Raw genomic sequence first — 15,290 nt, forward strand, 5'->3', positions numbered from 1 at the left:
GAATATTAGGCTACCTTATTCTTTCCTCCTAGGTTTGCAAATTTTGTGGATTTTAACCCTAATGGTACATGCATAACATCAGCAGGTTCTGATCATACCGTGAAAATCTGGGATATAAGAGTAAACAAGTTGCTTCAGCATTATCAAGGTAACAATTTCCATGACAACAAGATCCAGTTGATGCCTGGCCCCTTCCAGGAAACCGTTAAGCCACAGCCCATGCTTCTCAGTGTGGTTTGGCCCTCTTCAAGAGAGTCAGGGGGCTGCCTTTGAATTGACTAGAGAACACTTAGTTCCATCAACAGCATGGTCCGAGAAGCTGGGACGGGTGTCAGAGTGGAGAGGGAGGTGGAGGGACTCAAAAGTGATGCCAGGGCTGTTAAAAGAAGCTACAGTGAGATGTTCACAGGTTGGTTCTTTGCATAGTATGAGAGGTTGGGGATGGAAACTAATTCTGAATTCGGAATCAGTAGGAGTTCTGTGAGCACAAATAGGTGTTACAAGTGGTGGAAAATGGCGTCTTCCTGTGCCTGTGTATTGAAACTAGAAGAGAAATGAGTTGATTTCTTGGTTTATACTGGATTTATATTAAATTCACATTTCCCTTTTAAAATAAGTATAATACTGTGCTAAATCCTTACAACAACCCTGGGACATATTATTATTATTATTACTATTACTATTACCATTATTGTTACTGTTATTATTGCCCCCATTTTATAGATAAGGAAATTCAAGCTTAAGGAGCATAAGTAACTTGCTAAAACAATTGCTAGAACTAGCTTAGGGTTATCTGTTTATAAAGTACGGGGAAGAACAGCCTTCTCATGACTGTGTCATGCTGCCTCCTGTTGGAAAGATGGTGTCCAGAAATGAATTCTCAGAGAAACTAGCAAGACTGCACTTCTGCAAATAGACTGCCACACTCTTTATCCCCAAGCCTCAAGTCACTAATTGGTTATGAAATTTCATTTAAGGCTAGATTGTATACCATATGTGAGCTGGTGGCAATCCATTATTGGTTATATTATATTGGTAATGTGTCTGAAGATTTCATAGTTATGGTTAACTAGCTTATCCTTCCATGACATACTTTCAATTTTAAAGCTATTCAGTCTCATTGCTGGAAGTTGAATCTATGATCATAAGCTACTTACTTGTTTTAGTGAGCTATATGGATTTTGGTATCGTGGAGACATTGGCTTTAATGGATTGTTGTTTCCAGGCTAATATTGCTAATAGGGCAAAGAGACATCTCTAGATTTAGAAATTGTTCTCTGAACCTGTTGCTTTTCTTTCCCATGAATTAGTTCACAGTGGTGGAGTTAACAGTGTATCATTCCATCCTTCGGGCCACTACCTCATCACTGCTTCTTCAGACGGTACACTCAAGATTCTGGATCTCTTAGAAGGAAGGCTCATATACACCCTTCAAGGACATACGGTATTAACACTAAGATTTGTGCTTTTCAAATAACATATATTTTAAGGTGTTGACCCAGTTTATTATAGATCTTTATGATCTTTCCAGGTGTGGCACGTGTTACCATTATGACTCACACAAAATGTTTGCTTTCAGGGCTTTGTTTTTATCCTCTGGAAGCAACTCTTAGAAATATTACTTATTGTAATTCTTACCAAAATCAATGTGTATCTTTCAGTAGCCCTTAAATTAATCCTGCACTGCTGGCTTCCTCAGTATGTAGCATAGATTTGACTGGTCCGATGGTGATGGAGAAGCATTTTCCTGACTTCTGATCTTTCCCCTCATGTGGAAGCTGTCCACAGCTCTGCCACTCAGCCTTGTACACCCTCTCACTCACTCCTTTTCATTAATCTGATTGGTGAGTTTAGAAGGAGAAAGTCAACAAACAGAGCCCAGTGCCTTCTGTTAGGAGCCTGTCCTCAGTGTTTTTCTCTGGTATTTCTTATGGGCATGCCTGCCTTTGTTCAGTCTTGCCTGTGACAGGGTACTCAAATGTGACTCATTTCGGGATTCAGTTCTTCAGCCCATTTGCCCACAGATAAAGCCACATTTTCTCTTCACAAGCCTTTAGCAGCAAGAAGCAAGAAAGATGACATTCCTATGTGTTAATTTTTAATTGACTTAGAACCCAGTGAGGAAGAGGCTTGTTATTTATTAAGCCTGTTCAATCACACACACACACACACATGCACGCACGCACGCATGCACCCAGCATACAATGCACTAAATAAAAAATGGTTTTTAAGTGTATAAACTATTCCTCCTTTCTGGGTAAATATTCAAGCTTTTTTAAATTTTTTAGAAGGCATCCTGCATCCTCTTTTTTTGTTTTGTTTTGTTTTGTTCTTTTTAAGATGTACTAGGTACTTCCTTTTAACCAAGTGTGAGCTGTTTATCTCCAGAAATAGAATAGGCTTTGTGGTCTAGGGGAGAAGGGGTTCTTTTCTGCCTTCATATATCCTGTCTGACTTCCTGCTTTGCTTTATCATTTGTTCTGCAGCTGTGTTAGAGCGAAGCAGGAATAGACTCTAACCAGCTCAGATATATGTATATCCATGGATTCAGCTGAATAAACAACCAATAAAAGTGGTCAAGAGTTAAAATATCCGTGGAATAATATAGGATATTAATAATTCAGAATAATAGGAAAAATATATTTTAAGAGGAAAACAATGTACACAAAGATGAAATTTTTCAGTCTAGAGTGAAGATGTTTAAGAGGCTATAATAACCCAAATCTGTGTGATGATCTCCTTGAAAAATACAAAATGATTTCCCCCCCAATTTTGCTTGTACCAATTAAGGACATTAAGAACAAACCATATAGTAACATATTTGAGATGAGAAAGAGTTACTCTTGATGGAAAAATTGACCTAAAGGCAATGCATTTTGTGACTTGCCCAAATCCACAGTCATTGCTTAATTTCAGGTTCTCTCTACCTCTCACCTTGATAACTGCAGCCATTTCTCAATGGGCTCCAACCATTAATTCTTGCCCAAATTCATCATCACGTGATCCCAGTGTTCCACAGTCACAGCTCTCTGCCTATCTCCCGCCTGCTGGCAAAACTCTTAGTGACTTCCTCTTCCCGCATGAAGGGAGAACTCCGCGAAGCCTGTTGTGGTCAGGAAATGGCCTTTGTCCAGATTGCCTTATACACTTGTCATTCGGTTTCTGCTAGTGATTTGTTGAACATATTCCAAAACCAGAAAATCTTAACAGACATTCTTACTCACTTACACATGTACAAGCTTTTCTTAAATGGAAAGAAAGTGTATTTTCATAGTTTTATTAGTATTGCTTTTTTAATCTAGTATCATTGGTATGTGTTTTAATATAATTGGGTTGGGGGCGCCTGGGTGGCTCAGTGGATTAAGCCGCTGCCTTCGGCTCAGGTCATGATCTCAGGGTCCTGGGATCGAGCCCCGCATCGGGCTCTCTGCTCCGCAGGCAGCCTGCTTCCTCCTCTCTCTCTCTGCCTGCCTCTCTGCCTACTTGTGATCTCTCTCTCTATCAAATAAATAAGTAAAATCTTTAAAAAAAAAAATAATTGGGTTGGTTCCTTGATTATCTTTACTCTGCCTACATTAGTTGGCAGTGACTGGATACATTCTATCAGACTTAATGCATACATCGTCTACATAGATTAGGATGAAAAAATTCATACAGTCTTCCTGGCTATGAGAAAACAATACCAAGTGCTTTTTTAAAAAATCTCCATTTATTTCCTAGGGACCTGTCTTTACTGTTTCATTTTCAAAAGGTGGAGAGCTGTTTAGCTCAGGAGGTGCAGACGCACAGGTTTGTAAATCTTTCAGCTCCTTCTCTGGTTTGGTGAGGGTAAAGGGATCCAACACCTTGGCTAGGATTCTTAAAACCAGCTCGTTTGTTGAGATGTTCAATAACCCACTTGCAACCAGTAGAGATACCTCCTAAAAAACAAAACAAACAAACAAAAAAAACCAGCTCGTTTGTAGGTGTTAAGATGATTATCGCTGAGTTTATATTTTACTTTAATGCCAGGAAGTCTGCTGTCTCATTGCTGAACTAGTCCTGGTTCTGACACTTTCTGGAACTCAAATTCTTATTATTTCTTGTGCTCTTCTTGACACTTAATTATATGTGGGATTTCCTGAGGTCCCGGTGCGGGTGTGGCACTTCCACTTGAACTCTTGCCTCATCTTTTATCTTTAGGTCTTTTTTTCAAATGTTATGCCCCTTGAGGATGGTAAATATAAATTGTTCATGTAGCAAATCTGCATTTTTGAGGAAATGTCCAAAGTCATCCATAGGCAGATGGACTGATTGAGGTAGACTGTTAGGCCAAGAACATGATTTTGAACTTTGAAAACATGAGAGAGTATTTTAAAGGAATACGTTACTTTCTTAGCATAAATTCTGAATTGGACACAAAGGGAATTCAAAGTGCTAAATCTCTCTCACCCTTAGAAAAGTAGTAGTGGGAACTAGTAACACAGTTGAAATGTATATTTCAGCTTCCTATTCTGAGGAACAATCATGTAGACTTGTTTTTTTTTAATAGTTCTGTTGGTTTTATGTGCAAGTCAATTTTAAGTGCCAACATATTAATTTTTATAGGTCTTATTATGGAAGACTAATTTTGATGACTTGAATTGTAAAGACATGATAAAAAGAAATCTCAAAAGGTTACATTTTGATGCGTCACCACATCTTGTCGATATATACCCAAGGACACCACATCCCCATGAAGGGAAAATCGAGAGCATTGAAGTGAGTACTTTGCACCCCAGTCATCTGCCTGTTTGCAAGTGTACGTTTTGGGGCAACTGGTCAACTAGATGCTTGAAATTATACTTTATTATATAAAAGTTATGTCTTAAAACAGCAGCTCTTTGAGAAACAATTATTTTCAATAATACAACAGAAGTATACATAATGATAGTGTGTAATTCTGTTGAAGCCTCAGATTCACGGCTTGAAGGTCTAGAAATAAAGCTTAAAAATTGTGTCAGTGACACAAAAAATTGTGTTATAAGAAATGAGAAATCAAACCTAAGGTCTGTGTTGACCGTGTAGCCCGAATTAGTTCATACTCTTGATGTGTTTAGGGAGCATCTGTGATGGCTATCATGATAATGGGGCTGAAAGGCAAGAATTTTTATAACAGTTCCTGGAATAGGTATCTTACAGCCTCTTTATGACCATAGGAAAAAAAATCTTGTGGACAGTAAAAAGAAGAGATTTAGGCATTAAGCCTAATCATTGAGAATCATTTTACTGTTTGCCTACTTTGCCTACATGTATTTTCAAATATGTAATTATCTATTTAGCTGTAGGTCTTTGTTGACAAGTTCCCCTAGGTCCTATAGATTTAAATGTTCTACTCTCTTCAGAGTCAGAATTCATCTTTGCTGGATACTTGGCTAGTGTTTGTCTGTTTCTTCCCATTTTGCATAATTATTCTTAAGCCCCTTTCTCCTCCAAGAGCTGATATTGGAAATCACTATTACCTATTTATCGGAATTATTTTTCCATCATTGACAGAGCCTTGCTTTGCTTTGAGAGTAGCTGTTTTGAGTTCTTAACACTTACTCCTGAGTGGAAACACAGTCACCCCACACACTGTTTACGTAGTGGGTCCATATTCCCTTGCACAGTCCCTGTGCTTCCCCTCGAGTCCGTGCTTTGATTTCGGTTTCGGTTAGTCACAGTGTGCATATGTGCTTATGTGTGTGTGTGTGTGTGTGTGTGTGTGTGTGTGTGTGTGTGTGTACATTTACGTTTTTGAAACTTTTCTGAATTTTTTGGATTATTTTCTAGATTTTGTTTAGCCTCATTTGGGGATTTCTATTCTAGTTTTTTCTTGGTGGTGTTTATTTTCAGTTCTTTGTTATAATTTTCGTCCTTCCATCTTCTCACCATCTTTCCAGTTCTTCTAAACAGTATTTACCATGTGCTTTACTGCTTACTGTATCATCATGATTATTGGTGATTATTGTATCTTTTTTTTATTTCTTTGAAAGAAATAATGTAATATAATTTGTGGTTCATCACATTTTTGTTTCAGTTTCTACAATGGTGTATGTATTTGTGGATTCCCTGGGATCATATGTGTTCACATAATGTATATGTGAAATATGTTTAAAGTTCCCTTTTCTTGTTTTACCCCAGCTGGTTATTGACTCATGGTATTTTTTACTCTAGCATTTCTGGGGCTTGGCTGGGCTTAGTCCTCAGTGTTGATGCTGCCCAGTCATCCAGTCAGCCACCTTTCCAGAGTGGTGGGGGGTAGAGCTGCAGGCTGAGCTCAGGTCTCCTGGCTCCTAATTGAGTGATATTTCCATGACACCACACCACCCCTGCAGTAGACACCCGAGCCATTTTCTCAGTGACTTGCTGTCAGCCCCAGCCCACTTAAGAGTGCTGGACTTTGTTGAAAATGTCAACAAGTTGTCCGAGAAGCTCGGCTCTGACAGCAACCAGAAAGCAGCGAAAGCGGCTGGGCTGCTTTGCTTGGCTGGGTCAAGATGACCCCAGTCATGCGAAGTTACTCTAAGCCATAATTTTCACATGTACACTTGAAAAATCTATTAAAAACCAACCTTTCCTTCTGGAATTAGAATTCAGCTATACTGTACAGAATGTTGAGCAGTATGACTGAATTATGTTTGTGGCCTTAAGAATGTCCGCCTCTGCGCATCTAGTTTAAATGATCTATCAAGCCCTCACGGCTGCTTCAATTAAGTACGCAGAGTGACGTATATTTGTAAAACATCCACAGACCACGTGATATAAAACAGCAGAGAAGTGATAAGATGCTGCATATGAACAAAAACTGTTTGCCTTTTTTCTTTTTCTTTTTCCTTGAAAAGTTCTTATAGTAAGAAGGATGTAAAGTTTTCTGGACAGAGGATATCTTTAAGAAATAAATGGTAAATATCAAAATTTTTTGAAGGCTTCAAGTTAACGTCCAAGGATCCCTCCTAGAACCAAAAAACCATTAATTTGACAATATCACCTAGGATGGAAGGGGATGAATCAGAATAGACGTTGTACTACTATGTCCATTTATGATCAGTACATTTGACCTTGAACTGCTAAATTTGGTGAATTGATTTTTTTTTTCCCCCAAAGATTTAGGCAAGGTCAGTTTATATATGATAGGCTACTCTGGAAATATTTGAAATTAGAAAAAAAACTTTTTGAGGTCAGAATTCGTGATTAACTATATAAAAAGGTATTATTGAAAGATGTAGGGGGAAATGGCTCCTAAATGATCTCGTTAACTTCCCTAATTGGCTCTTTTTATAGTAACCATGAGTATTCTATTTCTGAGTTTGAAGCAACAGAGAATTCCTATGGTTTATGTTTTTGTGTGTTTTCTGTGAGGCTCATTTGAGTGGCATAATCCCAGCCTTCTGGGTGACAGTGGCCTTTTACGAAAGCAACCCATTTGCCAGCTTTCATGCTTTGCTTGTTTGAAGGTGGAGTCTTAGACCTTGGGTTCCAGCTGAGGAAATGTGTAAATTACTAATTACTACACAGATAGAGAGCGTGATAGCAGGTTGCTTTTAGAATGAATGAGAGAAGGCCACGTGAAAGAAAGCATGCAGCATACAGTCCTAGCTCCAGCTGTGTGGGACAGATCCCTCCCGTGTCCTTCCCACTGATCTGACTGCAGATCTTTGTTGTGGCACTTCTGGCCTATGCACTCCATCTTTTGTTTTTTTCTTTTAGTATTTATTTTTATTTATAGTTATTTATTTTATTCATTAAAGATTTTATTTATTTATTTGACAGAGGGAGGACACAGCGAGAGAGGGAACATAAGCAGAGGGAGAGGGAGAAGCAGGCTTCCCGCTGAGCAGGGAGCCTGATGCAGGGGTCAATCCCAGGACCATGGGATCATGACCTGAACCGAAGGCAGATACTTAATGACTAAACCATCCAGGTGCCCCTAAATATATATATTTTTAATTTTAAGTAATCTCTACAGTCAACCTGGGGCTCAAACCTACAACCCTGAGATGAAGAGTTGCATGCTTTACTGACTAAGGCAGCCAAGGCACTCCATCTTAATTAAAAACGTGAAAACAGCTTCTTTCTTTTTTTCGTGGGAAAGGATTCTTTACTCGGACCATGCTGTGCTATGGTACATTGCTAATTCATGCTGTCTTTATCTTCTTCAGACTGGCATGAGCTGAACTGTGCAGTTCTGCCCCCAGATAAAACCAGATTTCCTTCTTGAAGGGGAACTTAATGTGTGTGCAGTACCTTCTTCTTCTGCGCATTTTAATGGGAAGACAGTAAAGCCATCCTAAGGGTCACAGGCACCAAAATATTCTAGGGGAACTGCAGAATATTGTAGGAAGGGATTATGATAGGTTAAAAAGAATTTATTAATAAAATAATTGTTCTGGTGGCTTTTAATTTTCTAGTACCCATTTGAGTTGAACTTAATCTGTAAGTTCTTAATATTGCACAGGAAATTCTGTGTGATATTTAACAGGAAAGAAAAATTCCTTTAACTTAACCAACTATCTATATAATAATAATTTGTGACAGTCTGGCCATGATCCATTGTTGAAAAATGACCAATTTAAATCTTCAGGTCTGAGATTGGATTTTTATCTCAATCTTTTCTTAAGGTTGGAAGCATAATTTTGGATAATAAAAAATGATCAATTCTCTACAAATCTTGTATTTTATTTCTAGCCATGGCATATGTTTATATTGTTTTGGGCCTCAATAAATGTTCTTCAGAGATTACATAATAATATTAGTAATAATAGCAATATAAAGTACACAAAGAGTTACTCTAATTGGCCTATATAAGTTATCATTAAATATTCCTTTAAAGCTCTATGAAGTACTATTTTTATTCCTTGAGAAATTGAGGCACTTGTAAGTTAAAACTTGAAGTTAGTAAATGGCAGTGCTAGAATTTCAACCCAAACACTCTGGTTCCATTTTGTGCTTTTAACCATTTTGAGGTAATGCTTCAAAAAAATCAGAATTAAATGCTGCTGTGTTAGCAGTAAGTATGTATGTGCTGGACATTGTACTAGCTTTGGAGTATGCAACAAAGAACAAGATAGGCATATCCCTTGTCCTTCTCAGTTTGTTAGTAGCAGTCCTTGTGCTCATGGACTCCTCAGTGCGGCGGGTACACAGGGCCTCAGAATGGGATGCTGCACATGAGGTTTCTGTCCTGCACAAACCCCTCAATGATACGGTCAGTGACAGAGAGAACTCAGCCCCTCCAAAGGCAGTCCACTCCAGGTCAAGGCGAGTGTAGTTATGACGCGGTTCTTTCCCTTAATAAGGACAAAGAGCTAGGATGGGCTGTTGATATTCCTGGAGGTTAGCTGGTGAAGAGCCTTACTGGAAGCAACCCCCCACACCCCCCCCACCTCCCCAGCACACACACATATTCTCTTTTGGAGAGGACTGTAGCATTTTACTCAATAAGAACGTCCTGCTCCATTTAACGTATGTGGCAGCAACTTGTTAGTCACATCAAGAGTTTTCCAACTTGGAGAAGTTTACGGATTGCTCTGTGAGAGATGCTGTTTCCATGGGATTTAGATTTTCTGAACAGTTCCAATTTCAGATGGTAATACAACCAGATTGTATTTTTCATAGGTAAGTGATTTCATATCTACACTAGGTGGCAGTAGATAAAAGAGAATAAAATGTCTGCAGGCACTCTCTGGCAGGCTCGGCTAAGACTGGGAGGAAGGTGATTCATCCTCAGGTTTCTTATCGTGGCCTGCCGTGTGGACTCAGAGCTGATAGGAGGAGGCTGTGTTTTCTGTTATCTGGAAAGAAACAGAGGTGCTGGCAGGCAGAGCTGGTAGGCCCTGGTCCTCATCCTGCATGGTGCTAACCCCTTTCCTGGGGTGTGGATACTGCTGGGCATGGACCTCTAACAAAAGTGGCTGGGTAATTATAAAAGTCTCTTATTGTTTCCAGAACTCTAGCTATACCCATCAAACATGATAAGTGTTTTTAAAATCACTTTGCTCCTCTGTATGTATGTATGTGTATATATATACACATACACATACCACATCTTCTCAACCATTAAAAGAAATGAAATCTTGGGGTGCCTGGGTAGCTCAGTGGATTAAAGCCTCTGCCTTCAGCTCAGGTCATGATCCCAGGGTCCTAGGATCGAGCCCCACATCAGGCTCGCTGCTCAGTGGGGAGCCTGCTTCCCCCACTCTCTGCCTGCCACTCTGCCTACTTGTGATCTCTGTCAAATAAATAAATCTTAAAAAAAAAAAAAGAAATAAAATCCTGCCATTTGCAACAACATGGATGCAACTAGAGGGTATTATGCTGAGCGAAATAAGTCAGAGAAAGACAACTATCGTATGATCTCTCTGATGTGAGGAATTCGAGAGGCAGGGCGGGGGGTTGTGGGGTAGGCAAGGAAAAAATGAAACAAGATGGGATCAGGAGGGAGACTAACCATATGAGACTCTTAATCTCACAAAACAAACAGGGTTGCTAGGGGAGTGGAGGTAGGGGTAGGGTGGTTGGGTTATGGATATTGGGGAGGCAATGTACTATGATGAGTGCTGTGAAGTGTGTAAGCCTGATGATTCACAGACATGTATCCCTGGGGCAAATAATAAATATTTGTTAATAAAAATAATTTAAAAAAAAATCATTCTGCTCCTCTTCCCCCGGGCTCAGCCCTTATCAGCACAGTCCTGGACTGCTGCAGCGGTTTCTCGCTGTTACCTGACATCCTTCTTGGTGCTCTGCAGGCCTCTGTCAGATTCACCTTGCTAAACCGCATGGCTGGCTCTGGCTTCTCTGTGTCTTCCCCAGTTCCTTCACCCTTCCCAGTTTGCCCCTTGCCAACCTGTCTTATTACTGCCCTCTCCAAAAGGATCATGTCGGCATTCTGCCTCTGTGCTCAGGAATGCTCTTTACCTCATCTCTGTCTCAGGTTTGTTTCCTAAACCTTTTTTTTTTTTTTTTTAGGGATCCATCTTAAGCCCTTCTTATGTTTCCTCCATAGAAAAGGTTTTCTTCCCAAGTGCCCGGTCAACAGTTTCTTCCTTGAGGTTCTTGTATACTCATTGCTGGTACCATTCATTTGATACAGAGTTCTCCTACCTTTGTTGCCCTTTGTTAACTGATTTGTATTCACAGTCTTTATAAGTATTTGGTGATGATGTGGTTTTATTTTTCATTTTTTTTCCTTTGGTCTTCTTGAATTCTGAAGTAACCCCCTTCAGAAGTAATCACCACTCTAGTTAATCATTCCCTTCCTTTCATTTTTTCATTTACTATAATATTTTAATCTATAATTAGATGTTACTTAGTTTTAGATGGTTTTAAGCTTTATACAAGTGAAATCATATTGAGTGTATTTCTCTATAAACTGCTTTTGTACTTAAAATCCTGTGGGGTACCTGGCTGGCTCAGTAGGTTAAGCATCTGCCTTTTGCTCAGGTCATGATCTCAGAGTCCTGGGATCGAGCCCCACGTAAGGCTCTGCACTAAGGAGGGAGTTCACCTGAAATTCTCTCTTCCTTAGCCCCTCCCCACTGCTCATGTGTGCTTTCTCTCTCTCTCAAATAAATAAAATCTTTAAAAAGAAATTAAAATCCCGAGATTCATACGTTTGGATTCTGAATTTGTACAAACATATGTTGTACACAGTTGTATTTCGTTTTTTTTCACTGCTGTGTAGGATTCCAGTAATTACCAAGACTTATGTGTCTTTTCCGCTGTTGATATACATTAAGGGATTTGGGGCTGTGGCTTTGTTTTTTTTTTCCTCACCATTATAAACAGTACTGCTATAAACAAGGCTGGCATCATTGAGCTTTCTCATTTTCAGAATCTAATAGGTGTCAAGTGGCATTTTGCTTTAATCTGATCTAATTACTAATGTTTCTGTAAACCTCTCTATATTGCTGGTCAACTGTTAGATTTTCTCTTCCATAATTTTTTTTCTTGGGATCACTGTCTTTCACAATGATTTGTAGCTGTATAAGAAACACCTACTTTTTCAGTTTTAGACAGCATAATCTATCTCTTTCTCCAGGATCGGATTATTAATTTTGTGGTGTCCATTGTTAAACGAATTGTTGATTTTGATGTCGTCAGATGCATCAGGTTTTTAAAAATTCCGTGTTGTTATTTTTTACCTTATGGTTTTGCTTTTGCGGCTCTTGTTAAGATGTCTTTCTTGACCCCATGTGTCAAAGATATTCTTATTTACCTTATAGTTTATACCTTCTTAGTTTTAACATAACATTGAGGTTTTGTAATCTATCTACTTTTGTATGTCACATGGTGAGCGAGTTATCCCAACTGTAATCATCCTTCCTCTATTGATTTGTTGTGCTATTTTTCTTTTGTATTTATTTCCCATGTATATAGGGTGCCGTTTCTGAGCTCTTGGTGGTATATAGCCTTCTATTTATTTAAGTCTTTAAATATCTATTATGTTAGTTTTATTATTTTCCCCATGAGATCTTACACATCTTTGTATGTTTATTGTGAAGTATTTAAATTTTTTATGGTGTTGTAAATGATGTCTTTTTATTCTTTTTTAAAAATTTTTTCTTAGCGTTTTTAAAGTAAGCTCTACGCCCAACATGGGACTTGAACCCACCACCCCGAGATCAAGAGTCGCATACTCTACTGACTGAGCCAGCAAAGCACCCCATAAATCATGTCTTTTTCAAATTTACATTTTCAATGTGTTGAAGTATAGACATGGATTTGATTTTGTGTATGGATTTTGGATCTCATGAATTCTCTTGTTCTAATGATTAACAGTAGATTCCCTTGGAATTTCTCCATAGATAATTACATATGAATGACAATTTTATTTCTTCTGTTCTAATTCTTACATCTTATCACCTTTTATTCCTTTTCTTGTTTTAATGAACTGGCTAGGACTTTTTTCTGCATCTCTGGAGGTGGGTCATTTTATTTTATTTTTAAAATTCCTTTATAAAGGTGAATTATATTGATTTTCTAATGTAAAATCAACTTTTTATTCCTGGAATAAATTCAGCTTGGTCCTAATGATCTTTTCTTATACATTGATAGATTTGATAGGCTAATATTATGTTTAAAATTTTTGCATCCATATTCATAAATATGGGAATATATTTAATTTTAGAATATTAGGAAATACCCTCTAGGTTGTTACAAATAGCATCCAGTTTCTTATGGTAGAAAAAACTAATGTTAACTTTTCTTATCTATATACACAGATTAATCCAAAGCTTGAGGTAATTGATTTGCAGACTTCTCCCCCCGTTGTGGATGTCCTTTCTTTTGATTCTACCACAGTAAGTTTTCTTTAACATTTAAGTGGCATTTAATTATTTGGAAAAATACATTTTTCTTAAAAAGTGCGTGTGGGAGAGGAAATAAAATGTGGTCTAAATAGCCTAACATTTTAGCATTAAAAAAAAAATTTTTGTACAAAAAGTCATATTTACAATGTGCCTAAATAGCCACAAGGGGGAGCAGCACCAGTTTTTCAAAAAAGCCTTCACTCTGATGACCTTAAACTCAGTCTAACCTGTACTCACTGCCTCATTCCCTATGAAGGTGCTATCCAGGTGACATTTCACTTTGTTGTCACAGAACAGATTTTCTTCTCTGTTAATTGCCTTTCAGAGATGCTAAACTCACTTATAGTTTTTTCCTGAGAAGCTATAAAAAAAAAGCAGTCCTTTCTCTTTGTCCATCCCTCTTGATGGATTATGCAGGGATTAAGAATTTCTAGTACTTGCAATTTTGTTTATAATAACTATATACATATAGTTTACTTACTCAGTGTAAAGTCATACACTGAGAGTTCCAGCCTTTCGGTCTGAGTCTGTTGGCCTTTGCAAGGCAGATCATTACTGCCATCAATTCCCGCTAGCCAATGCAAAACTAGTCCTAAGATTGAGTGGGAGGAATGGCATGCACGCTCTGTGGTCACACTACTGTGATGGTGTAGTGTAGTTGACTATTTTGGAGAAATTGTTAATGGGTGGCCAAAAAAGAAAACAAACAAAAACGGTTGACATTATGACATTACACCCTTTCCAGCAGATCTCAAGAGTGATATTTTTGGTAGAGGAATTCTGTAGAGGGACTAGTCCATGTTGAATCTATCCCGTACCAGAAAGAATTGTAATTATTGGGGCACCTGGGTGGCTCAGTTGGTTACCTTCAGCTCAGGTTGTGATCCCAGAGTCCTGGGATCAAGTCTCACATCGGGCTCCCAGATCCGCTGGGAGTCTGCTTCTCCCTTTGACTTTCTCCCCTCATGCTCTCTCTCACTCTCTCTGTCTCTCTCAAATAAATATGTAAATCTTTAAAAAGCAAGAAAAACAAACAAAAAAAAACTGTACTTATTAAAGGGTTCTTTGACCATTAACCGGAGGCAGAGAAGACTCGTAGATCACTCATGAGAAGTTTCACAAAAAGAAATCACCCTGGGCTGGGGGAGGGAGGGTAACCAACAGGCTGATTGTCATGTAGAATTGTCACAGAATCTCAGGCAGGTCGTGGTCTTGTCTTTTACAGTATTCATGTTTATAAAATATTCCTCTTAGCACTTCTGCATTAATAGCTTACTTATGGCATTAAAAATTAACTGGACATCTAATTGTTGCCACATAGATTGGTGGCTTAAAATAGGTAGTCAATACATTTATGTTCAATGATTTACTCAAAAAACATAAATTCCAGTGAGGTAGGTTTTTGCCCTGCTGTAAGAGGACCAAAAGAGAGGAGATGCCTTCTTATGAAGCTGTTATTCTACAAAATTTGTATATTCCTGGCCTAGAAGTTATCATAGATCATCAGAAGTCTTTGGTCTGCATTTTGAGACTCGTGCTCCCTGCTGGTACCTTTGAAGTTTTGCAAAGCCCCATGACCTGAATAATCCAGATTTTTTTTTTTTTTTTTTTTTTTTTTTACAGTTTGCTATGCAAGTGGCATAATTGCCACCTAGCAAGTGATAGCAGAGTATCTATCCCTTGATGGTGATCCAAAGGTGCCAAAGTCAACTAGTCCGTGTTATAGTACCCTAACTCAGGGCCTGCAATGTATGTGAAATTCTGAGAGGACAGTTCTGTGTGATAAATACATGATCAGTTTGCAGCTATGCTAGTCAACCTTTAATAAGACTGAAGAGTACAAGTATATCCACATAAGAGATAATATAAGGTTGGATTATAGGAAATTGCCATTTTATAGGCAAAAATAGTCTAATGTCAGTAATTTCCCATGGTTCAACACAGTAGTAAGTATTACAAAAAAGACTCTCTACTGTTACT

The 15,290-nt window shown here is 38.4% G+C and overlaps 1 protein-coding gene across 5 annotated transcripts in view; it reads left to right on the forward strand.

Moving 5' to 3' along the window:
• The window catches only part of POC1B (POC1 centriolar protein B), a 102,090-nt gene that overhangs the window by 46,871 nt on the left and 39,929 nt on the right, over positions 1–15,290 (forward strand). For 4 of the 5 annotated variants that reach the window (XM_046011297.1, XM_046011296.1, XM_046011299.1 and 1 more), the window contains 5 exons: positions 33–148; positions 1,311–1,444; positions 3,721–3,789; positions 4,588–4,740; positions 13,224–13,301. In XM_046011297.1, the coding sequence (XP_045867253.1) occupies positions 33–148; positions 1,311–1,444; positions 3,721–3,789; positions 4,588–4,740; positions 13,224–13,301 (550 nt within the window). The remainder of the gene's footprint in view (positions 1–32; positions 149–1,310; positions 1,445–3,720; positions 3,790–4,587; positions 4,741–13,223; positions 13,302–15,290) is intronic. The other variant, XM_046011295.1, reaches the window with a different exon arrangement.

Source organism: Meles meles, chromosome 7, assembly GCF_922984935.1.
Source record: "Meles meles chromosome 7, mMelMel3.1 paternal haplotype, whole genome shotgun sequence".
Classification (NCBI taxonomy): Eukaryota; Metazoa; Chordata; class Mammalia; order Carnivora; family Mustelidae; genus Meles; species Meles meles.